The sequence below is a fragment of the Prionailurus viverrinus genome, chromosome A1, assembly GCF_022837055.1.
Source record: "Prionailurus viverrinus isolate Anna chromosome A1, UM_Priviv_1.0, whole genome shotgun sequence".
Lineage (NCBI taxonomy): Eukaryota > Metazoa > Chordata > Mammalia > Carnivora > Felidae > Prionailurus > Prionailurus viverrinus.
In genome coordinates this window covers 168,969,459-168,995,956 of record NC_062561.1, presented here as the reverse complement: position 1 = coordinate 168,995,956, position 26,498 = coordinate 168,969,459, and the positions used below count along the sequence as shown (strand labels likewise).

General features: G+C 40.0%; 1 protein-coding gene across 2 annotated transcripts in view; it reads left to right on the top strand.

Annotated features, from left to right (window-relative positions):
- Nucleotides 1-26,003, top strand: part of FBXL17 (F-box and leucine rich repeat protein 17) — a 501,406-nt gene extending 475,403 nt beyond the window's left edge. For both annotated transcript variants that reach the window (XM_047855114.1, XM_047855106.1), the window contains 2 exons: nucleotides 4,222-4,364; nucleotides 23,103-26,003. In XM_047855114.1, the coding sequence (XP_047711070.1) occupies nucleotides 4,222-4,364; nucleotides 23,103-23,243 (284 nt within the window). In that variant the 3' untranslated portion in view covers nucleotides 23,244-26,003. The remainder of the gene's footprint in view (nucleotides 1-4,221; nucleotides 4,365-23,102) is intronic.
- Nucleotides 26,004-26,498: the final 495 nt, after the last annotated feature.

Genomic DNA, 26,498 nt, shown 5'->3' with positions numbered 1-26,498 from the left:
TCACCAATAGAGAGTAGGCAGTTCAGGAGCTCTAGCAGTGACATAATGACTAAATACTTATATAATGCTCTCATTTTCCCGGAGCATTTTATTTTTCAAAACTCTTTAAAGTCTTTTCATTTTATATCAACTGCACCACTGTAGAATGCTTTGGGAAAATATCACATAAATCATGACATTTATGTAGTGCCGAGCCCCTTACATGTATTATGTCATTTGAACCTCAGACCAACCCTGTGAAGTAAGCAGGACATATAGTCAACATCCCCATTGTCCAAGTGAGGAAGCTGAGACTCAGAAAAGTGAAATATCCTGAGGTCAGACATCTACTAAGTAGTGAGCCTGGAAATGAACTTGAGACTGTACCACACTACAAGTGTCATGGTCAGCTTGTGAAGAACAATGAAAAAATATTCAAAGGTAGATATAGTCACAAAGATGTAAATTGTTCTATATATTCTGGAATTTACAGATTCTGGTGGACCGTGTTTTATGGTCACCGTGTTTTACTTGGCTCCCTGCAAGCTGTAATGGTTAAGTCCTGAATGGTGGTAAAGGGGAAAAATACATTCTGTACACATGCAGGCTCCTCAACCACCCGTGTGCTGCTATGGTAGAACCAACACTGGCCTTGGAGCCAAACTGTCTCGGTGTGCACCTTGGTTTTGCCACTTAGTAGGGGTGGGGCCTGGCTGAAGTATTTAACTTCAGTTTTCTACCATAAAATGAGTATTGTTTTTGCAGGGCTATTGGACAGATTAAAAGTAACTTCATCAGGAAGACTCTCCCTAGTGCCCACCCCCTGCCCCCTCTCCCCCACAAGTGTTATTCCTAAAGTAATCAGTTTCCTTCAGAACATTTGTTACAATTTAGATTTATATATGGTGGTGTGTTTATTTGCTTCACACCTGTCTCTCCTACTAGAATGTAAGTTAAAGGACATCAAGGACTCTGCTTGTTTTTGCTACTCTGTGTCTCTTATACCTACTCCAGTGTCATTAATCATTGAATAAATATTTCTGAAATAAATCCTGCCACTTCTTGGCCTTGTTTTTATTTCAGCTGCACAGAATGGCCTACAGCTGCCCTACCCTTTCACATCTCTCTATGCTTACATATGCTGTTTCCTTAGCCCAACATACTTGCCCAAGCTCCTTTGTTCTCCTACAGAATCCTTACTCATCCCTCAAGACCTAGCTCAGCTCTTCCATGAGAGCTCCTATGATTTCTCTTCTCCCTTGAAGAGTGAGGGGCTCCGGTGCCCCCTTGGCATGCTTCTGTAGTAGACCCAAACCATATTCCAGTCATTGGTGCGTTCCACTAATACTTTTAAGAACTACCTCCGTACCAGGCACAGGCTAGGGGCTGGGCATACAGCAGTGAATAGGAGCTGTCATACTTATGGGAGAGATGGGCTACAACAAAGTGAATAACCAAACAAATTAATAATAGTGTTTCCAGTAGTGGCAAATGATAGAGTGATCCATTTTGAGAAGCTGACCTTTGACTTGAGATCTGAGAAGCGAGAATGAGATAGGAATGGGAAGAGAGGGGGGATGAGCATTGTATTGTCACTATTTACTTGGGTGTTCCTCATTTCCACCCCATTCAGCTGGCCTCTGAGCTCTGAATCTTTCTGTCCCCAGCACCTAGCACAGGTCCCTCATGTCACACCCACGGTTCCACTTCCACACGCCAGTGGTGCATCATGTTAGAACTGCCTGGTGACTGGCCCCATGGTTCTGACTTAGTAGATCTCATGTGCAGCCGGGACTGAGAGCCTAATTCTCAGCCTATTATCCCTCACTTAGTGTCTTGTGACAGGGAAGGTCATTCAGTCTTTCTGTGACTCAGGTTTCTGATCTTTAAAATGGAAATAATAATAAAACTTCATAGGGTTTCTGAGAGGATTTAATGAAATAATTGCCTAAAATTCCTAGCCCAGTGCCTAGCCCATGGATAGTCAATAGACATTAGACAAAATGCTCTAGAGCAAGTACTCAGGAGGTGTTTGCTGAATAAATGAACAAGTTAAGGAATAATAAAGTTCAGTTCTTACTTTACGGTATAGAGCTATGTCAAAACAAACATAGAATGCCCTGATTTATCTTCAGTTGTCTTGTTTACTGCTTATTTTAATTTGGACAAGAAAGGAAAAAAAGGGAAATAATAAACACCAGTGTTCTTAGCAGTTAGAATCAAAAGCTATTGACTCTTCATTTGCTTATAAAGCAGCTTCTAAAAAACTTCTCAGATCATTATTTTTATGTTTTTCTGTCCGGGGCAGGGCTTTCATGTTCTAGCCTCAAACCTAAATAAAAGTCCACAATCTACCAACCTGGGGCCTTCTGCAACTTGTGATTTGTCATCTTCTGAAATTACAGTTTGAGATTGAAAGAAATTTCTTTTATGTATATTCTACTTCAGTCATCATAGGAGATCCTTAGGATAGCATAACTAGTGAAATTATGATGGTGCCAGAAATCATGGCTTTCTTAGGGCAGGGACACCGATGGGATTAACCTGGGATATTACTTCCACTTACAAAATATCATTCAGACCACTTGGCAAACCTTTGGCAAAACCCCCTCTACCCTGCTCCACTTCCTTGAAAACTAAATGTCAAACTAGTGGGGCGCCTGGGTGGCTCAGTCGGTTAAGCATCTGACTTGATTTCAGCTCAGGTCATGATCTCATGGTTTGTGAGTTCAAGCCCTGTGTCAAGCTCTGAGCTGACAGTGTGGAGCCTGGGCGGAATTCTCTCTCCCACTCTCTCTTTTCCACCTCTGCTTGTGCTGTCTCTTTCTAAGTAAATTAAAAAAAAAATAAAAAATGTCAAAGTAGGTGGGCAAAGGTGAAAGCATGAACAAATTCGTGGCATGAGGAATTTCTAGGAAAAAAAAATTTGTGTCCTTCATCGCATTTTCACTGGACTACACTGAGATGATGGGTGTTTTTGTAAACCTTAAATATCAGGCTACATAGGAGTGCTTTGATACTTGAATCATAGGCATGAATTTTCTAGTAAAAAAAATATTACTGAGGTAATTGGCAAAGAGATTTTGCCAAGTTCTTTTCTGTGAGCTGTAAGAGTTAACATTTATTTACGTGAGTAATTCACTCTGCTCTTATCAATCTAGTCAATTGGAAAATATCATCCGCCTTTAATGTCACAGAAATCAACTCATCCTATCTTAGAATGAGGAAATAATTAGCAAACAATTTCTCTGTCCTTTTTAAAATGTGTGGCATTGTTTTCAGGGTTTTCTTTTACAAACCAATGCACCATGAACTTATTCTGGCTGGAGGTATTGAAATCTGTTTTTCTGCTCCACAAATGTAGAGGTGTGCATGTCTATCAAGTCAGAAGTCCGTAGCAAAGAGCCACCTTCACTGATTGGTCGCTCTGACAGGGTGCTGGGTAATGGAGCAGTGATAAGTGGTGCACGTCGTAGATTATGGGATAAGCATCTGCCCTCTAGTAGTGGTCCAATGCTAAACAGTCAAGAAGACTAGAGATACTGATAGTTTTCAGATGACAGGCTTCATTTTATATGTTAATAGAAGGAAGACTTCTGATAATGGTGAGGAAATTCAGCATAACAAATGCATTCCCTTTACCGCACTGTAGCATGGCACCAATTAAGTTCAACTGTATGTATAATGTACTCTTAATTCCTAACAGTCCCAAGAAGGACTAATGTGAAAAATATTATATAGTCTTACATTTTACAGATCGTGAACAGCTGGAAAAAATTATGCCAATCGGTAAAGAAATTTATATGCGGTATAATACACCTCAAAGTGGTGCTTACATGGATTTTTCTTTTAAAAAATTTATTAAAGTTATCGTGGGTAAAGTTTAGTTTCTACTCAGCATTTTCTGTAACATTATATATATAATTCATTTTAATTTATTCCTTCTGCAGATATGAATGTTTGAAAGTACAGGTAACCTTGTAATGAGTAAAACTGATAAGAAGCTGTGTTCCAATGAAAGGGGAATTATGGAATGATTATTCACTTTGTGAAAGGGTTTGTCATAGAGCAAGCTTTCCTAAAGCATTTCAAATTTAATTTCGTTTACAAAACATTCATTTACACACAACATTTCAGGAACAAATTTACTGAGGAAATGAGAGAAATAGTCATAATAAGATAGAGATCCCATACACTGCTAACATTTATGCTTGCTTTCTCTCTTTCTGTCCCTCTCTGCAGCACTGATAGCCATTGGCCGGTACAGCATGACAATAGAGACTGTGGATGTTGGATGGTGTAAAGAAATTACAGATCAAGGAGCCACCCTGATTGCGCAGAGCAGCAAATCTCTAAGATATTTGGGACTGATGAGATGTGATAAAGTAAGAGTTACCTATCAAGTTTGTAGTTAATAGCTTTCTATCATATTCTCTCTCTCCCCCCCATATGTATGTATGTGTACGTGCACATACATGTACTATTACAGTTATGCATTGCAAGATGCCTGGTTTTCTAAAGTAATCAGAGGTTGTTTTTGCATTTTTCTATTTAAAAATGAATTTTGTGCTTATGCAGAAAGGAAAAGCAATCATACGCACAAATTATATTTGGCCTCCTGTCCCTAAGTCCACGGACCAAAATTAAAAGTGTTTGCACATCACACAGCAATGTGCAGGGTCTAACGGTAAAATTCTTTTCTGGATTCCAAGTTTCCTGCAACAGTAAGGTGGAAAGAACAGTGCCAAACTGGTTTTTCACAATTTGAAGTGTGTGGTTTCAGTGCTCAACATGTATGTATTGTGGCCATCTGGGGGCAAGAAAGGGCCAGTGAGGGAATATTATGTGGGAATTTGTGCCTTTCTGCACTTAAGATGTCACTTTTAGTACATGATGAGAAATGGTCCCAGAGGTCCCACTGAAGGTGTGTGGCGCTGGCCAGAGATGTGAGTGTGAGTTTGGGAAATTGTGCCACGTTTAATATGGGGCCCTTGAAGACTACGAAGGAAAATGATAAAAATCTGTATTGATCACCAAGTACTACCGAGATGCTTCCATGTTTCCCCTGTAAGTCTAAGAAGTGGTTATTTGTGCTATGAACAGGAGAAAATGGAGACTTAGTGAGACCAGACCCTGGCCTGAGGCCAGTCATCCAAGATTTTACCGCAGGTCTCCAGGGTCTGGGCCCAGTGCCCGTGGCACACCCTGGGTGCCGTCTCCAGGCACGAGGTCTACCCCCTGGGAACAGATCCACCTCAGACACTTGCTCAGAAAGTGCTAGCATCTTATAATAATTTACACATGTGTGCTCCTTTTGCAACTGGTGATTAGGGACAGATCTAGAAAAAGAGAGTGAAACTAAATATATATGTCTCTCAAAGGACATGCATTTTCTAAATGTACCAAATTTGGGGGCCAATAGAAGAATGGCCCAAATCCTTTGTGTGCTTTTGTCATTTTTGTTAATTGACCTAGTTCTTTTCTCCAAATGCTTTAAATGCTTTAAAATCCCAGCTTATACTAGGCCTTTGCCAGTTAGTTATGTTTAGAGAGATTTTACTATATATTCTCAGCCCAGCCTAAAAAGCTGGCTGACTTTGTTACTAAGCAACAGCACTTAGACCCAGGGGTTGCAAGTCTCCCTCAGATTTCACTACTAACTAACCTAATGCTGCTACTAACCCTTTCACTTTAAAATGACTCCTCTGAGGGGCATCTGGCTGGCTCAGTCAGTGGAGCACGTGACTCTTGATCTCACAAGAGTTGTGAGTTCGAGACCCATGTTGGGTGTAGAGATTACTTAAAAAATAAAATCTTTTTTTTTTAAAGACTTCTTTTAAAACAAGTTAAAGAATCTACAGTAGGTGGAGTATTCTAGAAACGCTAAACAATGACAGCAGCTTTGCTCAATGCCTGCCAGAAGAAACTGCTACTACCTGGGTACTACCTGAACCAAGGACGCCAAAATGTATGCGTTCAAAACGGATCTGTATATCCACAAGCACTCTTAGAAATTACCATATTCCTAGTCTGTACTCCTTAGATTTGTTGAGGTCAGCTCCACCTTCAGAGATGAATGGTAAAAGTTTATGTTCCAGTTAGTACAGGAGAAGATTATTTCCGACATATTTGCTGACCAGCATTTTGCTTATTTTAAGTTAAGGAAAGGATCCTTTTCTACCCAGACGCAAATTAGTCCAAAATGGGATGGGGAGGCTGTTCTGATTAGTGGGCTCCCTGAGAGAGCGTTAGTCCTTTCCTCTGGCGGCCTCTGAATCCTGTCTCCAACCACTGAACTGCTCTGAGAGCCTCTGGCTCCAGCACCATGCTGTCTGCCCATAGCCTGCTGTGGTGCGGCCCAGCCCAGAGGATGCTGGGGCCAGCCTTACTGCCTGGCGTCGTTAAGCTTAGGGCAGCTCAGAACCAGACACAAGAGGTTCTGTGAGGACAGAAGAAGTTTCCAAGCCACCCACAAAGTGCAAATAAAGCCTTGCACATAATCGCTTGTTTGTTGATTTAGTTGGATAGAAACCTAGAGTAAGTAGCTACTCAGCTTTCAAAATTTGTGTTATGCAATCTGTCTCCAGATTTTAAATTTTTATCAAGACTCAAAGTAACAATGTGAGTAACAAAGAGGTTAATAGTTGAGGGCATGGGTTCAGAGGCCAGAGTTAGGTTCACATCTGGGCTCTGCTCTTAGTAGTGTTATCTTGGGCAGTTACTCAGTGCCTCTGTTTCCTCATTTGTAAAATGAAGATAATGATAGTACCTGTCTTGTAGAGTTCTGTGAGCATTTAAGTGAATGAACCTATACCAAGCCCTTAGAATAATCATGTTTGTTATATATAAAATACTCAGTTCTACTGATTATTCTTATCATCAATGTCATATTAACCTGTGTTTTGATATTTGAAATTTCCAAATGAGAAAAAATTGTACTGCCTGCTATCTGATTTTGAAAGGAAATTAGACCGGAAAAAATAAACTAACTTTAGAAAAGATGCTGCCCTTTTACTTTTTCCTCAGTTAAAATTAAGGTTATTATTTTCTATACTAAGATGTCAAAACTACATTTTTTTTTACATACTTGACAAAGGAAAACTAATGCCTCCATAGGACAATCTGTATTTAGAATCAACTTACTAACCAGAGTGTAGGGATAAAGAAAGATTTGCAGGGTGAGAAAAGGCTGAATTGAAGAGAAGACAATTCAAATAGGCAGGGAAACAAAAAGAGAGTAATAAGAAAATAGTGGAGAAAAATAAGAATAGAAATAGAAAACACAGAGAAATCATGATCAGCATATGGACATGAAGACCCACAATTTATCTCAAGGTGAGCATCTGTGCCAACCAATAATTGAAGAACAAAACTATTTGGGTCTATCACTCTTCTCTCTGTCCCTTAACCAAACCTGCTAACCGTTAATAAGTCATCAATTTGAGCTCTTCCCCTTTCTGCACACCAACTGGATCCAAAGGAGGAGCAAGAAACCTCAATGGTCTACACCATTAACCCCCTTGTCAGGAATATTGTCACTGGGATCCCTGCGCTGGGGAAAAGATGGGGTTTGTGATGTCTTTGTGTCCCGGTCTTGTGATCTGCGATCCTGTAGTTCTGCGAAATAGTGAAGGCAGTTATATTTTCTTTCACACACAGCCAGTTTCATTTGGGGCCACTTATATTTAATTTGGAAGCTATACTTTACCGAACTTGAGCTTTTGTCCTCACTTGGGCTTTTGAGGAATTGAAAGAATGACGAAATGCATTGCATTTGTTGTAGGAAAAGGTGTTTTCCTCCATCTCCCTGTTCTTTCTCTCTCTCATTTGGTAAACAAAGAACAGATGAGAAACATTCACCATATTCTTAGCAGATAAAAGCAACGTGCGCTTAGACTGTCAGACAACTTGTTTGGCTACAACATTGGTGACTTGTAGGGAGGAGTCCTCCAGCCATTCCACAAATGCAGCATTCCCTGAACACTTGTAAAACTAGGAAGTGCGTTAAGAAGCCCGTGTTTGAGTAGCTGTTCCGATTGCTGGATGGATAAGCATGTTAGAGGCATTACTTTGAGTTTTAAAGCCGACGCCACTTAATCTCCTAAACTTCAGTGCATTGTAAGAACCAAGAGAAGAAAACGCTGTGTGAGACGGCTTTGATGAATTGGGGTGAACTTATATTCTTAAAGACTGTTCAAAGGCTTACTTGACCTTGGGAATTAGAGTTGACCCAAAATCACCTATCAACTTAACACACATTTATTTGGTGATTTAGTTAAAACTGCTTGTATAATCAACGGGACTCTCTAATAAGAGTGATATGTTTACTCTGCTTTCCACAATTATAGACAGTAGGTGGTTTTGGTCAGAGAATATTTTCACAACCTTAGAATAGAATATTCTGTAGAATTCTAGAGTCCATATAGATCTGTTTCTTCTCATAATAGGATATTTTCCTCATTTCTTACAAGGCCGTTTGGATGGAGAACAAAACTGAAAAGGACAAAAAAAAATCATGGGAAAGCTGTAGGGCAAATGGAAACGCAATGTTCAAGGTTAATGAAAAATGTTTGGGGTAACAGGGTTGATGAGAAGGGAGGGAGCCCAGTGGCATGGCATTGGCTGAGAAACCAGACCTCGCCAGAGGCAGCCTGGCTGGTTTGGGAAACCTCGGTGATAAAAAGTCGTGGTGGAAACCTCTGCAGTGTGTGTTAATACAGAAGTTCGGAGACAGAGGGCCTGAATTATGAGCAGCGAATAACATCATAAATGTAGCAATTCTCAAATGCCAAACCCTTGTGAAAAGCAGTTGGATGAAGAAATGCTGGAGCTTTTAAAAGCTCCCTTTCACTTTCTTTCTTTCTTTCTTTCTTTTTTTTTAAACTTCATGCAGAACTAATTTTACACACTGTTCATTTGATTTGAAAATGCCAGCGTCTGGGGTATCATTAAAGAGCGTTATTGAGGGAGCCACTCTTGGCAAAGCATTTGGCTTAAAAAGCCTATTTGTTCTTATGTCCCTGGAGAGTTGTAGATATAGGAAGGAGAAAGTGTACCTCGATTTACCTAACGCCGCCCCTCTGCCTGGGCCGGGACCAGGTAGCTGCCCTTCTGTTGGGAGGAGGTTCCTTCTCCTTGGCCTCTAGAGGCGCCAGGAGGGTTGTGGGGGCCACATTACTGAAGGAATAGACGCAAATAGATTTTGAAAGGTCCACCCCAATGTCCTATGACCAAAGCCTCTTGGAATTTCTTTGATTTCTAGTTGACATAAATTAGAATTACACAGGCGTGAAGAGTCCGCCCAGAAAAGATCAGAGAGGCTGCTGGGGGAGGAGAAGCCTCTGTGTGATCCTATTGATTATCCAGCTGCCTTCAGGCCAGGGGCCTCTGCGAGGCTGACTATTATTGATCCACACCATGGAAATAATCGAATTAATTCATTTCTCATCAAACTACCATTGCCAAGACCTTTCTCCTCACCTGCTCCAATTCCTGAAGTACTTAGTCGAGGAGTGAAATAGATGATTTCTTTCAATAAGAAATGATTTCTTCAGGTCATAAGAAATTCTTGTTTTCACACAGAGTTCCTCATTTAAATGGTAGGGAGATTTAATCAAATCAATAAGAAGCCAACCCAGAAAGCAAGTAATAGAAACCAGTCATCTCTTTAAAGCCAGAAATCTACTTTACAGCCTTCAAATATCAAGGGCCAAGTTTTGTGTGCCCAATTTAATGTAAAAATATTCAGGAAAAATTGACCACTGCATTTTTCAGGAAGTAATTATGGTAAGAGAAAGCCTCAACAACCTAAATATTTCTGTGGAGAAAATGGAGTTTTTATCAGCTTGTTTAGGAATCAGGAGCAGGAAAGCCCTATGGGGAAAATAACATAGGACTCTGTAACTAATACACAGAACTAACTGGAAAAATCAGTTTAAAGGAAAAATAATTTGTGGGGCGCTGTGTCCAGGACTGTTTGGGTAGCAATTCAGCCATGAAACAAAGTGTGTACCTGCAGGGACTCCCCTCTTCCCTGCCATTCATGCACAGCTGTTTCCAGATTGCCCATAGCCAAAACTGAGAATTGAAAATTTATGCCTTATCAAAGAAAATAAAGTGAAAAAACAAAACGAAACAAACCGTCCTGTGCTGATAAGGTGGGAGTGGTCTTGCCTGTGTTAGACTGTGCAGCCCAAGGCCTAGGCGACATAACCATTGCCCTGACAGCCCGTAGTCATGTGCTCAGAGGGAGAGGGAAGATGAAAAATGGTGACAGCATGGCTGGGACTCTAAAATCTGAACTGAAGTCCTTCGCTTGAAGTATCAGCATCTTGTTCCTTTTGCTGATAAAACAGTTTCTCCAGGTGATTTTCGCATAGGAACACTTTAAAACACATTTTTACAACCCTCTCCTGATTATTCCTGGTAATTGAAACAGAAAAACACATCAGCTGAAATTCAGAGGTTACCTCACAACCGCACTGTGGCGAAGCGCTCCCGTCTCCTCTTCTGCTAATCCTGGGCACCTGAAAAGCCTTCCCTGTATTTAAGCATTAAACCAAGAAACACAGCATGGAGCTTTTATGGCAAAGGTTAAACTGGTAAGCACTGGTGTCAAACTGCTGGGTTTTTAAATTCTACCTACTTCACTTGACTGCCTGTGGACTTTGGACAGCTTAATCTCTAAAAGCCTCAGTTTCACCATCTGAAAAATTGGGATGTATTTACTCCATAGGGTTGTCATGAGACTAAATGAGGTATTGCAATAAAGCACTTAGCCCAAAGTCATGCACGCTGCAAGCCCTCAGTAAATGTCCACTACTAGTGCTATTATATTTATTCATATATACGTATCTGTTCTAGAATCTGGTCTGTGATATTCAACCATGACATGAACTACCTGGCTCATGATATTGTAGCCATGAATAGAAATTCACATGTGAAGATCTTACAGAGAAACACCAGGCCCCGAGACTTAGCAATTCTCAGAAACAAATAGAATCTATTTTTATCATAGCTAAAATTCATTAAGTAACAATTCCACTTATTATAAAGGAAGAAGAAACTCAGAGACCAATAGGTCTCAGTCCTTTGGGGTAAACAGAGTAAAGACTTGCCAAGTTAGAAGGCCACTCAGTGTGCAGGCTGGGACTTGTTTGGTTTGCTTCTTCAGAAAAATCGACATCAACCTAGAACGCTTTAAGGGAGAGTGCTGTAAGGAGCTGCTTATATTTTGCTCACTTCTATTATGGGAATGATGTATGAATTTTTTTTTTTAGAAAGGAGGAAGCAGAGGGCCTACTGTTCCCCAAATGCTGGAGGAATAGAATGTTATGTTGGAGTTTGCCTGAAGGCACCAGGGAGCGTCATTGCTTTGTAGTAAATAATCTCCTTGGAACTTTGATTTGGCTTAAGTAATTATATGAAAGAATTAGATTGCAGGATCATATTATTTTTCTAATTTAGAAACAGAAAAGGTAACAGCAGTTTCTTAACAGGGTTCAGATTAGATCCCAGAACTCCTAAGCACCTGACTTCACAGAATAGAAACAAAGACAGCCCACAGTGGCTCAGGAGACTGAGGGACTCCTTGGGAAGGAACAGGCTCAGCCCGCACATGAAACCTGGCCATCCAGCAGCAGGTTTGCAGTGAAAGTTTTATTTGGCAAGTGGTTTTTCAAGAAAAAACCCAAACTCCTTCCCCTCTCCCAATTTTTATCTATTTTATCCATTTATTCAAGAAATATTTGTTGAGTGTGCTTGTTGGGTTCCAGTCACGGTGATAGGAGATGGGTCAGAAAAAACAGCAAACAAGGCAGTTCCTACCCCATAGGTAGGGGAGTCTCCTAGGGGAGACAGGCCAGCAAATAGGCAATTACAATGCAGTAAGACTGCAAATTAATTTTTGAAAGTGGTACCCCAAAGTATATTTCTTCTGCATGAAGAACCTTGCTTTGACCCCACAACTTCTTTCAGCTGCATTCCTCTACAGTCTGTTTTCTGCCACTCTCCTATTAAACTCCTTTCTGCAAAGGATGGACTATGAACAGTCATCCTTCCTTTTTCACCACTCCTTACAGTCTTACTTCCATCCTCATCGCGCCACTGAGTCTGTTCAACATCACCAGTGACTTCCTTGTCACCACATGCAGCAGCCACTTCTCTGTCCACAATTGGTCTCATCCCTTAGCAGCTGCACGCATATGGTAACCACGCCCTCTTTCATGAGAACGCTTTTCTCTTGCCTTCAATGTCACCACAATCCTGGCTTTTCTATCTCCATCTCCCGTACTGCCTCTCTCATCTGTAAAGAGGGAATAAAAATAACACCCATCCCATAGACTATGGAGAGAATTAAATGAGTTAATGCATGTAAACTTCCTCACATGAAGCAAGCAAGGACCATTTGCAAGCAAGAACCATGTGGTGGTGAATTCCTACCTTCTTCATCCCCATCACTCTCCTCCTCACTAGGTTGTAAGATCCATGGATTTCTCCTTCTGTTATATTGCCAGACCCAGCCATAGGGGCTGATACATAACAGTTACCTTAAAAATATGTATTGGGTGATGGATGAATGGATTGTGTTTCTTATCTGCATTCTGTGTAGCTCCAAGGTTCTGAGGAGGTTCCTCAGAGTCTCTGGGAATAACAGAGCAGCTAAGAGGGCAGGGTGCCTGGTCCTTACCATCTAACTGACTTCAGCCAGAGCAACCCCACTTTTATTGCTTTGTTTATTTAGTTTACTTATTTGGTTTGTGTATTTATTTATTATTCTGGTTTCCAGAAGTATTGTACAGCTAAAAGCAAGTTTGAAAAACATTAGATCCCACTTCCTCCTGATAATTTTATAGATTATAAGAAGTATCTGGACAGAGGGAAATTAGAAAGGTAACACCTTGGATTTAACACCAGCTTCCTGTAGCTGGGGAATTCTGAGTGTAGCTGAAAGCCCCTGGGGTTCAGGACAGTCACAGACTGAGTTCAGGCATCTGCTGTGTGATTGGACTCAGCATCCTTCTGAGCCTAACCCTGGAATTCTCTGATTTATGTAGAGTCTCTCTTCTGAAAACCAGAAATATCACTTGTTTTCAGGCTTTTTAATCTACAGATTTACAGATCACTTTTATGCAGAATAAATTTTTGTTGGTAATAAATTTGTTTTAGGAAACAGGTCAAATCCATAAATTCTACCTGATGGCAAATGCCATTTTAGAAAGATATTTTTTTTTGGTCAGGTGTCCACTGGTGATTACCACCGCCCCAGGCTTTCTGTAAGAAAATAAAAACTGAAATCAAGAAAGCCATTAAGCAGACAAGAAGACATTTTTAGTTCTGAGAGTTTTCTTTCTCGATTGTGTTTTTTAGCTTAACTTTGTGAGTTTAATTTAGAAACACCCAGATGTGTTCTATAAATATGTTGTACTTACCGCTCAGTTAGTGACTACATTAATTATCTTATTAGGGCCCAGTTTTTCTCAAATAGTCGATCTTTTGCTGAACCATTTAGAGAATTGCAGATGACTCACCAAGTAGCTATCTCCATCCTGATGTCCCACACAGGTCCGCTTTGGTTCTCATCTGTACCGCACATGCAAATCTATACTAAAAAATGTATGCATTTGTGCGCTAGGTCAATTCCATGGCCAGCGGTCAGTGGCCTCAGAGTGGCCTATGCAAGGCTCTGCATAGAGCTTACACTTGACTTGAAACATCCTTCTTGGTGGAGGATTGCTTGGAGAAACGGAATGAAAATGTCACTAATTTCTCTCTGACAGTCTGGTTGTTGGACTCCTGTCACACTAATCTCTAATTAGAGGCTTCAGGTTGGCGAGCCCCGATTCTCACTTAACACTGCAGGCGTTTCTGTGATCTTCATCCTCCCAGGTTCTTTGCTGCTTCCTCACTGTGCTAATTCAAGTGAATAGAAAGCAATGCTAGTGTTAACAGGCTACCCACATCTCATGAAAAAGAGACAGCATGAAGCCAGGCCTGTTGTGATATTGACAGAGCATAGCACTTCCAATCATTGCAGATTCTGAAATGGAATGACTGCATTTGACAAAGTTGACTGAATTTATGAGCCTGCCTCTGTCAGGTTCATTGCATTCGCAGTATCTGTCTCTTTCCATGCTTTGGGACTTTTAGATGAGTGTTTTGCCACCCAAGAGTAATATTTCTTACCTCTTTCTATTAAAAAAAAATCCATCCTTGAAGGCCTCAGGGAGGTTCATGCATGAAGCATAGTGCATTGTGGGTGGCCTGTAGACACCTGACTCCCATATGTAACAGGTAGCTTTTAGTCTCCAATAAAATGATCAATTTTTCTTCTTAAAATTATATTAAATACTTAGTCGTGCGTGCCCTGTCCTTCACCTTATGGGTGGTCCCTTGAGGAAGCACTACATCCATCCATGTATAGCTGGGTTTAGGGGAATCTTCCCTTCCATTAGCTATTGGAAAACTCAGGAGGTGGCCTCCTTGGGCTGTGCCCAACTAGAGATCCAAGACCAATGGTGACAGACAGGAAGCCAGTCTATTTTTACCACATTCAAAGAATATACCTTTTGTTTCGGGTAGGGGTGAGTATTTGTAAAAAGATGGGCCAATAAGCTGTAGGAGCAACCATTTCTTTTCTCCATAACCCCTGACTCAGTTTAATAGGGCAGCGTGGGAGGCAAGTGCTTACTTGTTGTCTTCACATAATCTTAGTTCAGACTTTGCCTTCAGATTCCCAGGAGCAGAAATCACCTGTGCCCTCTGGGAACTTCACAGCTGAAAGCTTTAACCTAGTGGGTCTCAGCCCAAGCTGCACATTGGAATCTCCTGGAGGGTTGGGGGGTGGGTACTTTAAAAAACACTGGTGCCTGGGTCCCACTTCCCCAAGATGCAGGTACAGTTAGTCTGGGATATGACCTGGGCACTGGGGTTTTTTAAAGATCCCCAGGTGATTCTAGTGAGCAATTATGCTGAGATCCACTGTATTCTTATTTGTGTTCTTGTTTGCAGACACAGTTTAACTCATCCCACGTCAATAAATGTGTATCAAACATTTGTTATGTCTGAGTTGCTGTGGGGTTTGTGGTTAAGGGCCTTGGCTTGACTAAGAGAGACAGAGGGAAGGAAAGGAATGCGAAGTTGACTGTTGAGAAGAGACAAAGAGCAGGTGCTTTGGCTCACACCTAGAATCATTTTCACAGCTCTCACCAGTCTGGGAAAGACCCTTAATCTTCATTGTGGGCTCTGCCTGCAGCCTGTTCATGCATACTGAGCTACTGCTGTATCCTCCTCCAGACTTCTGGAAAGCTTAGCCTTGCTGCTGAAGAGAAAGAGTGTGAAGAGAATGAAGTAAGAGAGTGTAAAAGTCCCTCCAAATTTTTGGTGTCCTGGACCTCCCTGTTCTAACGTAGGGAAACATAGGTAAGACATGGTATGTCACCCAAGCAGGGACATGAGAAATCCCTCTGCGAAGGGAAGGAAATAGAATCCCCAAAGAGAGCCTGCTGCATGTTGTTGGCTGTGCAGGGTCCTGGGAAAACCAATGTATCATCTGCTGTTTTATTCTTTTCTTAGTGTCCTATTTAAAATATTTTAAACTGCACTTAGATGACTCATCTCATTTACATGCAAAGTTGACATATTACTAGAATTCACATTACCCTTATTTTATCCATTTTAATATGTGCCCATCTCGGGGCCAGTGGGCACTTGCTTAAAGAGCAATTGGGCCTCTTTTGAATATGCATTGTCTGCGATGACTTTTGCTACACCTTGTGAATGCTGGGTTCCACTGATAGCCAGTACAGTTTCCCAGAGAGCCAGGAAACTCAGAGAGAAGCAGATTCCGGAGGCGTATTGCCCGACAGACAACACTCTGCCTCTGGGCCGCCAGGAGTCAGCCTCTGGGGCTGTTAGCAGTGAGTGACATTGCCCAGGGAGTCTGTGAAGAATGACAGACCAGTGTGAGGGCAACAGCCCTGAATTAGGAGAGAGTAGTTGAATGTGCTATTTGCAGCCCCTTCACAGATGTACTGTGGGTTCCTTACTTTTCCCACCTGAAGATAGGGGGATCCATTTTCTTCACTCCCCTTTCCTCAGAATGGAGCTATGTGAAGCAAGAACTACTGAAGTTATACACTTGAGTTTGCTAGATGAGCTGGAGAAACATTACCTTACAAAGCTTACAAAGTAAGGGACAGGTTAGTGGTTTATTCTGGCTCATGAATGGGTTTCCTTTCTTCCCTGAATAATATGTGTGTATTTAACAAATGTGTACACAGGCTGATGCTTCCCTGTCCAGAAGTTCAATTAAATATTCCTTCTTTTGGAAAGCCTTTTCCAGCGCTCCTGGAAAAGGTCAGGTGCCTCTGTCCACAGCAATCTGCACTTCCCCTAGAAATCAATCCTCAAGCTTTGCTGTTGCTGGTATAATTGTCCATTTTCCTTGCTCCAAGGGGTCAAGAACCTTGTCTGTCAAGTTGGCCATTCTACCTCTGTCTGGGACACAGAAAAACGTGTTGATGGGCGGGAGACTGGAGAAAAAGCAATGCCTGTTTATGTCATGGGCAGTTGCCCTGCCAGAAGGTCCCTTGTTAGTCCTGCAGCTTCATCATGTTTCTATCATGTTTCAAAGTCTCATGCAACCACGGCTGCACCATGGAATATTCCACAAGCAAAGTGAGATCTATTATAATTTACATTCCCACAGAGCAGCCATTTTGAAGACATTGTAAAGGACTTTGAAATGTGCTTATATGTAAATTGAAATCATTTTTTGTACCATAGATGGAAAAGGAATGTCAGTTAACAGTTTACTGGCCAGGTGATCAGCTAGGCCACAGTATGGCACTTCCTGTGTCTCGCTGTTACCTGTGTGCCAAGGCAACATGGCACAGTGCAGAGAACATCTTTGCTTAGGGGTCCTGGATTCAAATCCTAGCTTCTATTTACAAGGTACATGACCCTGTGTGAAATACTAATCCTCTCTGAGCCACAGTTCATGTGAAATAAGGAGTATTAATGCGTATATGCCTGGAAAATAGTAGATGTTCATTGAATACTTTTCACATTCCCTCCTTGCTAGAGTGGAGGCATACTTTCGTTTTGCCTTTATTGGTCATTATGGTGAAGAATTAACAAATTATGTTCAACTTTTTGCCAAAGTAAACCATGCTGAAGAGAAGAAATGTGTTTGATTTATCCCCTACCACACAAGTGCCTTATTCTGATGAGCACAGTGTTTCTCAGTGGGGGGCGTAGGACAGTTTGGTTTGAAGAATTCTTCCTTGCCCAGGACTGTACTGTGAGTTGCAGTATTATTTTCATGCTATCTGGGACAACAAATGCCACACATCACTGTGATGACAACACCAACGATAGCAACAAAAAGTTCCTCGGATTTCCATTTGCCCCCCAGGGACCAGTAAAGGCAGGTAGAATTTCTGAAGCCCAAGAAATTGGGTAGCATTATTTTGAGGTAGCATCATTTTGAGTCAGGGGATCTGCCCACAGTTCCCCTTCTGCCTCCAGATAACTGTGACATGAGAAGGCACGTTAAATGTCACAAAATTTCAGAATTCTGTGGGGCCCACCTGGGCCTGCCACCCTGAGCAGGGCACTGACACTGGAAGCAGAAGTGGGTTTTTGCAAGGTTTTGGAAACAAGCTCATATCTAGCGACCAGTAATGTGTTTCTCAGTGTTATCCATCCAGTCTAGTGTGTCACTGATCTCCAGTAAGGAAGGCTGCCCTCATTTAACTCCAGTATGGCCTAGGCTTTTCCTTAGTACTGTCTGACAGCAGAATGACCCAGTAGAAATTACTGAACCACCAGCATGAGCTACTTTGGTGTCCTGTGCCAAATTATTGGAAACCCGAGGGAAGGTGCATCTGGAAAGAGGCGCCCGGTGATGTCGGTTGGAAAGGAGAGTAACACAGAGAATCGCCTTAGGTATGAACTTCAAAGGATGAAAGGAGTTTGGAGCTGCCATAATGCCCAGACTTTAGAGACTGCTACCCCTGTAGTGGGAACAGTCTGGGAACAAGGTGAGGTTATGTCCACTGTTTCTGATGCAGAACTAATTCGTGCTTTTGTGTTTACTCTGTACCTGTTCATTGAACAACTACTACATTAATTTAGCCAGCAAATATTTATTGAGTAGTTACTAGGTGCTAGGCATTCTATAGGTGCCAGAGATGTGGCAGTGAACAAAACCAACAAAAACTCCTATCTCATGAGCTCATAATCTAATGGGGGCGAGAATATGCCAGCCAGTGTGCAAAGGACTGAAAACAAAGAGATGGCTCAAATACTCTTTGCTGTCAAGAAACACAGTCTAGCAATAGCGTAATACATTTTAATGTTATTGATATTTTCAGTAGTGGTCACCTTTGCGTGGAAACTTTCTCCATTTAAAAAAATGATTTTTTTAAAAAGTGATTTTACGTGGTTTATTATATTCATGAATGTGAGTTTCATACACTCAGGTGTCAAATATTTCCCCCCTCACAAGAAACGTGTCCTATTTTAAAACATGAGACAAAGAGGAAATAATAATCACTTCACATAAATGTTTTTTTCTGAAAATTTTATCAGAAATAGCATTTTTTGAATGGTAGGTATCATTGGGGAGATACTTCAGATTTGGGCTTGCACTTAGCTGGAACTTTCTGGGGAAAGTATTGATAAGGTGAAGGAATGAGTGTGATGGTCTAGAGAAATTGTTTGAACTGAATCTCCGAAGCTCGAAGAGTCTCTTCTCATCCTTCCATAGTAGTAACAGGAAGAGAATGAAACTATGGTATGATTTACCTTAATTAGCATAGCAATTTACCTCACATTTTCAAAAAGTGCTAATAGATGTTAACTCAAAATAGATTAAAATACCAGACAAATTGCTACTACCTTGAAAAGAGTTATAATAATTTTGAAAATGTAAATTATGGTTATGCAGTCTTTGGAGAGAACTATAAAATCCAATCTCTCTTATATTTAAAAAATAACCTGTGGTACACACTTTTTTTTTCCTTTAATCACAGTAATTTCTTCAAATGACACCACTGCATATTTCTTTAGGAAGATAGGCTGCATTTTTCAAATCTCAAGTGTAATATAGGAGTTGCCGTTGATGGTTTTCAGCAAGAGGAAAAGAAATTGAATACAGAAAACCAGGGATCATGGAGAAATGTAAAAAAATTAATCTATGTTCCCTTTTTATATTACACACATTTTATGAGTTGGAACAGAGAATTGTTCCTTTCATTCAAGCAAGTGGAGTTGTGCATGACAAAATGTCTGCAGAAATGTGTATGTAGGCGTAACAATTTAAAATGCTTTGGACCCTCCTGGTGTCTAACGCTGAACTTTTTCTCTAAGGCACCAAAGTGCTTATGGATTCTATACAAAGAGGTGAGCATAATTTGTACTTCTGAGGAGTAAATGAAAATAACTTTAGTATAAAATTTGTCACACTGTATCGCCAGGAGACACTATAAGTAAAAGATAGAAACTTCCCTAGTGGGAACACATGTATTTCCCCTGAATAGCTTCTACCCAACAAAGCTCTAAAATGGAATATTTGCATTTTCCCCTTTGCTTTGTTTTCTAGAATTTACAGAGCACAGTTAGCAAAAAGATTACTTAGAAGACATATTATATCCACAGAGGATTGCTGGTTTAATTCAACTATACAAAACCAAGTTACTGTCTATTCTTGCCCATAACCTTGGAAAGCCAGAGACCTAACATACTCTATATTCTCAGCTATGGGTATACCTTACTTTAAGCAACTGAAATAGGTAAATTGAATTTTGGTAAATCAAAGTATATATACAATATTGGCAGAGAAAATCAGTTAACCTGACCGTGGATGCCTTTACCAAAGTGAATAATTATCCCCTAATTTATATACTTCATAAATTTATGTTTATATATCAGGTTTGATTAAGGTAAATTGTATCTCTCTTCCCACAAAACAGTTACCACATAGAGATATTTTTTTTCTGTGTTTAAAAATTGGACCTCCAAAACAGATTGCCTGTCAATCCCTAGGTATCAGACTTTGTGCAAGCCCACATGTAGATCAGAAAAGAGGCAGCACAGAAGACAGTGCCCATCTTTACAGTGGGTTTAAATGTTTTCTCTTCTCGGTTTTCTGTTATCTGTTTTCCTGGTCATTGTTCCTTGAATACTGAGTGGTCTGGACTTTCTCCCCTTGCCATGCATCCTGTCTGACCAAATGACTTCAGTTCTTTCTTAATGAGACCAGCATCCTTATGGGTTTGTTTATGACAGAAGGGAGGAAGGTAACCTAACAGGAAAGTGGGGAACATCAGGTAAAGAAAAGGGAGGATTTTCTGAAAGTAGATATTTAAAACCTGCACTGTTCCATTAAGGAAAGTTCTAGAATCACCTCCAGAGACCAATAAGGTAGAATAGACTCTTCCTGTATATGATGTATGTTTTAAAGCTTACTTCTCACCCTATGATTATTTTATTTTGAATACTACAACTAATGATACCAAGGTTCACTTCTGAAATATCTCAGAAATTGAACAATATGGAGCATCACGACAGAGAATCGGTCACCCTAGCGTATCGTTAATTAACTCATGCACCTAATAACCATTTACCAAGTGCCTGCTCTAATAATAAGAGCTACCATTTGGGGACCTTTTTAAGTCAGTCACAGTGTTAAGCATATCATTACACTTAAGCCTTACAACAGTCCTGTTACTTTTAAGTAGTTTTATCCTGTGTGTATAGTTGAGGAAACTAAATCTTAAAGAAGTAAAGTGAAACGAGGGTTCAAACCTGTTTCTGGTTGACTCTCAAGTCCATGGTATGAACCACAGTTGCCATTTTTCTTCTCTACATTGCACACAGCTTGACAGCCTTAAAGGTAAGAGACAGTCTCTGGTCCCCAGAGGCTCTTCTTATGCAGGTGGCAGCCATAGGCAAGTAAAGAGATGATTACACAGTGAGAGTGCTTAAATAAAAGAAAGAACCATGCAGGGTGCCCACCACAGGTGCACAGAGAAGGGGGTACCTAACCCTACCTTTCTGGGAGATAGGCTTGCTTCGGGAAGGCTTCTTGAAGGAGGGAATTCCTGAGCCAAATAAGAGTTCCTCAGGGAATTGGTCTTTGTGTGATTAGTATTTAATGTCTGGTTTTGCCTTGCTCTTGAGTTTCCATTTCTTACTTGCCTTTTGGTATTTTTTTTTTATCATTCTGTCACCAATAACTAGGCCTGACTTGTGGGTACAAAAATGATCATGGCTCTTGTGGATTGTACATTGGGGCAGGAGAAACAGATATTAAATTAAGTAATTATAAACTAACTTTATAAGTGTTATGAAGACAAAGTGGGCAATGTTAGAAGAGTAAATAACCTAAAAGCCTTACCTAATTTGGGGTGGGGGGGAGCAGGGATAGGGCAGTGAAATGACATTGGGGAAATGACACTGAAGCTAAGAACTCAAGAGTAAGTAGGAAGTAGGCATGAAGAGAGGGCTTTTAGGGGGAAGTGGGTTAAAAAGTATTCCAGGTAAAGAGAATAACATGTGCAATGACCCTGAGGCCAGAAAGAACTTGGACAGTTTGATCATCTGGGATTAAGTCAGGTGACTGGAGTATCAAAAATACGCTACCGAGATACATAGAGCCAGATGGCGCATGGCCTTCTTAAGTGTACTGTCTTAGGCTGTCTCAACCCAAGCAAAACTTAGATCATAAATTTAAATTAAAAAATTAAAAATGTTGCATAAGAATCCTCTTAAGGCCATCAATTCATATTCTCAACTCTAATTTGTATGTCAGTTTTTCTTTTTTACTTTAAATAATTTTCTTCTTGTTTTTGAAAACAATGTTATACATCATAACTATCACAAAAAGAATTAACTACATGGTTTGGTTGAATTTGGAGTGAAAGTTGATTTAATACAAGCAAGTCTTGAATAGAGAGGTGCTCTGACAGATTAAGTATCATCAGTGCAATGTTGAAATATCAATTCTCAATTAAAAAAAAAAGATTATATATAACAGTTTTCCAAATCACCCAGAAAACATCATGTTATCTCAGAAAAGTGTAGACGACTGAATGTCATGGTCATCATACTTCTAAGCAGGCTTTCAAAGCAAAAAACAAGGGTTTGATGTTGTTTTAGGCATTTCTTGGTGGTCCTGATCTTTTTCAAGAATGGACAGACATGGAGAGGGAGCACAAAATTATGTATCATAAGCACCTTCTTTCAGACCAGCTTACTCAGTATAAATGAAATATTGATGCATTTGAAAATGCCCAAGTGTTCAATAAAGATTTTAAATAAAGCTACCTAAAAGTTGTGGTTCTTAGGTTAATCATTTATTTATCTAAAGGATGAAGGAAGCTGTCTACTTCTGTGATATGAACTGCAATCAGCTTAAAAATAATTGACAAATTAATCCCTTCACAGCACAGCAATTGTAAAGGTGTTAGTTTTAATTAGGCCTGTCTGATTGCCTTGTCTAATCAAGAATCAAGGTGGTATCTTTGATGGTTAAGGTCTATTGGGGCCATCCCTGACCTGCCAGCCATGTATGTTTTAATTATTGATTCCTCACATTTCAGCCCTTTTCACAAAGGGACTTGAAGTTTGCAATGCCTTAACATTTAAAGGGAAGAAAAATAAACATTTCCCCCAACACTTCCATCTAGATTCCTGTGGATCCTCTCTACCACTCTACAGTTTTGTCCTAAAAAAGCTGTCAGGTTGATGATGTAGCTAAATGCACATTAGAGTGCTATCTCCCTGCTGCCTCTCCTCCCAGGCACTAGCTTTTCAGTGGGCATTGTTAAGATCTCAACAAGTCGCTATCATTTATGCTTCTAGAAAACACATTTGATTTCTTGATATCCTATGTCTTCTTTAAAAAATCCCTGAGGGTGAATGTAGTACTCAGGAAATCGGGAAGGTCAGGCAAAAAGGGACACGTACCTTCTCACAGAACACTGGCTCACATTGCTGAGGGGGAATGAGGTGAGAGTTCCTGTTACCACCATTAGCACGTCAGTCAGAGGACACGGGCAGTGGGCGGTCTCAGCCGTCTTGTCCTGTGCTTGACGATGGCTCTTCTTTGGTTGCAGGTCAATGAAGTGACAGTGGAGCAGCTGGTGCAGCAGTACCCCCACATCACCTTCAGCACCGTGCTGCAGGACTGCAAGAGGACCTTGGAGAGAGCCTATCAGATGGGCTGGACCCCCAACATGTCTGCTGCCTCCTCCTAACACTCCTGCTCCCGCGTAGGTCCACTCGGATCAGTCAGCAGGGCGGAGAGGAGCAGGAGATTTGGGGCAGGCGATCCCTTGGAAGGGTTTTAACTGTTCCACGTGTACGGGTGTACCCGAGTGTGTATATTTGTGTCTTGTTTGCATACTGCATAGCATAAGCGCAATTGCTATTTGTTCCCAGGTGAGCTGGGGTTCTTTTTTTTTTCCTTAAAAATTAAAGATTTCAAAAGCCACACACACCTTTTAGTTTTTAAGTTCAAAGACTTGTTTCTCTAAAAATTTTTTCTTCCTGTAGAACCAAAAAAACATCGGTCTATTATTTTGAGCTTCTAACTACTGCCTCTTGAAGACGCCCCAAAATAAATGCAACTGTCTTGCCTTTTGATGGGATAGAATCGTGCACTTCTGCTGATCACCAGACCAGAAGTGATGTTGCACTAATTGGAAACCAGGAAACCAGTACCCTGCAAAATTTCAAGCACGTACACACATATACGTTCTTACACTCCTTCATAAACATGCACACGTGCATGCGTACACAACTCCAGGGCAGTTTCTTTCTAGACCATTTCTGACACAGGGGCCTTCCTCCAGGTCACTGAGGAAACATGTCATCCACTGTGGCTCTGCCTAACTCACTGTATCCACAGATGGTCAACTTGCTATCTGGAGATGATGTAGGGACTAGAGAGAATTAAGCCTTCTGTGAAGTTTTTATATGGAGGCAACGATCTGAACTCCCCTGGCCAGCTCACAAAAGTTAATTATTCATTATTTTGCAAATGTGTTCTGTTGAGTCCTGAATATTTCAGTGAAGTTTTGTGTTAACGTTGTGTTAGCTTTTATTTCACAGATAGTAACTGGTCCAGATATATTTTAATGATATTTGGAGCTAACCTTAGCATTCTCCACATTAAAGGCACCAATGTAATTAATAGTGCGCAGTTATTTAAAAACAACCCTACCGATCATTTATTTTTTTGTTAATTTTGGTAATTATGAACGTGTATTTCTGAAATTTGGAGGTAGTCACATGAATAGAAAATTAATGAGTGAGATATAAGTAGACAATCTTCCTATTACTTTCTTTTTTTCTTTTTTTTTCTTTGCTTTGCTTTGAGCTTTAGAACAGGTTTTATGGATATATGCATGTTATTTTTGAATAGTTCTTGTGCTACTGCAAAGATCTATTGCTGGTTAATGTATGAGTTAAGAGGAAAAATTAGAAAGTCTTTTCATTAAGATTTTGTTTACACTTGTCAGAAATAAGCATTTCTTTGTTTAAAGATTGCCAGCTTTCAGTTAAGACAATATCGATAAGTAAATGAATATGTGTTTTGATTTCACACATCTTTACAATTAATTCATAGTAGGGACTCAGGCTCAAGTAAACTTGCCTGTGTCTAGATTTATAATCAAGACCACAGGGAGCCTTTTTAAGCTAAAGAGTGATCATCTTTCACAGTAGAGCTAGATACAAAACCCTGACTTGTGAGTTTGCTATTTATTCTCCCCCAATGTGGACATAACTGTTTTTTTTTTTTGGTCTTTAACAGATATACTAAGGTTTGAGTTTCACTTTCTGTAAGCCCCAATATGGCTAAAATGATACTAGCTGTAAGAAACAAAATATAGCTTTACATTCAAATACTATTCACTTATTTATAAAGACTCCTTTTTTGTAAACACTGTTTCCTTTGATTACGTCAACATGTTTCTGATGTGGCATTGTTTTGCTTTTAATCCCAATCAGTTAAGAAAATCTACTTAGTAAGCACCAAGGGTATTTTTTCCATCACTAGATAGATTACTAATTTAATTTGAAAGGAATACAATTTGTGTAAGATTAAAAACTGTTTATTATTAATAAAAGAGTTCGTCTTGCACATCAAATAGTATCGTTTTCATATTCATTTCCCCACCACTGAAAAATATTTTAATTCACAATATTTTAACTGGTTTTTAATCCAAAACTAATTTATAAGACAGTATGTATAGAAATAGTAGCTTGAGTGAATAAGCAAAAGTTTAATTTTTATATACGTCACACTATATTTTAAATAGTTAAAAAAAAAAGGGAGAGCCATTGATGATATGGATGGTGCCATTTCAGTTCAAAGTTGTCATCTTTAGAGTGTTACAGTTTGCTTGTCAAATGGTTTCAGAAGTGTAAAATTGATTTTTTTTATAATGTTGCGTTGTTTGAATCTCAAATACAGCACTATAACATGCTTTAGCTTGGGGGTGGGGTGGGGTGGGGAATTTGCACTTATTCTTTAAGATGTTGACTAATCCAGAAAGCCTGATGCAACATAACCTGGAAAACTGCTTTGGTATATTTGTAGAAATCTGTAGAAACATCATATCCAGCCTCAAAGCATTAATCTCAAAAAAACAACCAGAAAAAAAAAAAAAAGCATCACCTTGAGTGATCCTATGATGGTTGTTGAATGTGTTCTCATTAGATGCTTTGAAATGAGGCTTAAAATGATTTCTGGGCAATATAGTTTCTTGTTTTGCTTAGAATGTCATAAATATATGTGAACACGTTTAATGCAGGGCTTTGTATCCTCTCCAAAATGTCAACAGTATTTTCAGAATAAAGACTATGAAATATATTGCTGTAGTGAAAAATTCTGGTCCTTTGTCTTTAATGTCTTTTTGAGTGGATAAAGGAAATTCGCCCAGTTTGTAGTTTCTATATTTCCGTGAATCTTTTGACCTTGCAATGGGTTGCAATAAAAGAGAAACAAAATACTTTGTCTTTTGTTTTATTTTAGAGATAATAAATGGCCTCCCTGTTGCTGGTTGGGTGTGATGCATGCAGCGGTCCACGTCCTTGTGTGTTTCACTCCTGACTTTATGTTGGTTTGACTAACCAGGATAATGAACAAGACTGGGTTTAGGAGGTTCTAATTTGGCCAGTGATTACTGAGATAGATTAAAACCTTAAGGGTTTAAACAAGTGGTTTGTTTAAAATCCCATTCCCTAAACAGTCATTCATTTGCTTTGCCATTTATTCCATTTTTCAAAAGTAAACAGTTAAATTTATTGAGTAAAAAACATGTACCCAGCACTGGTCATTTAAAGATAAATAAGACTTATTCCCATCCTTGTTTCTCATAGCCTAGCAAGGAGACATTCTTGAAAACTAGCAATGGCAGTGGAGTACAATAGGTGTAATAATAGGCATAATTAGAGGGCACACATGAGACAGAGTAGCAGCTTTGGAGAGGAAGAGCTTCACAGAA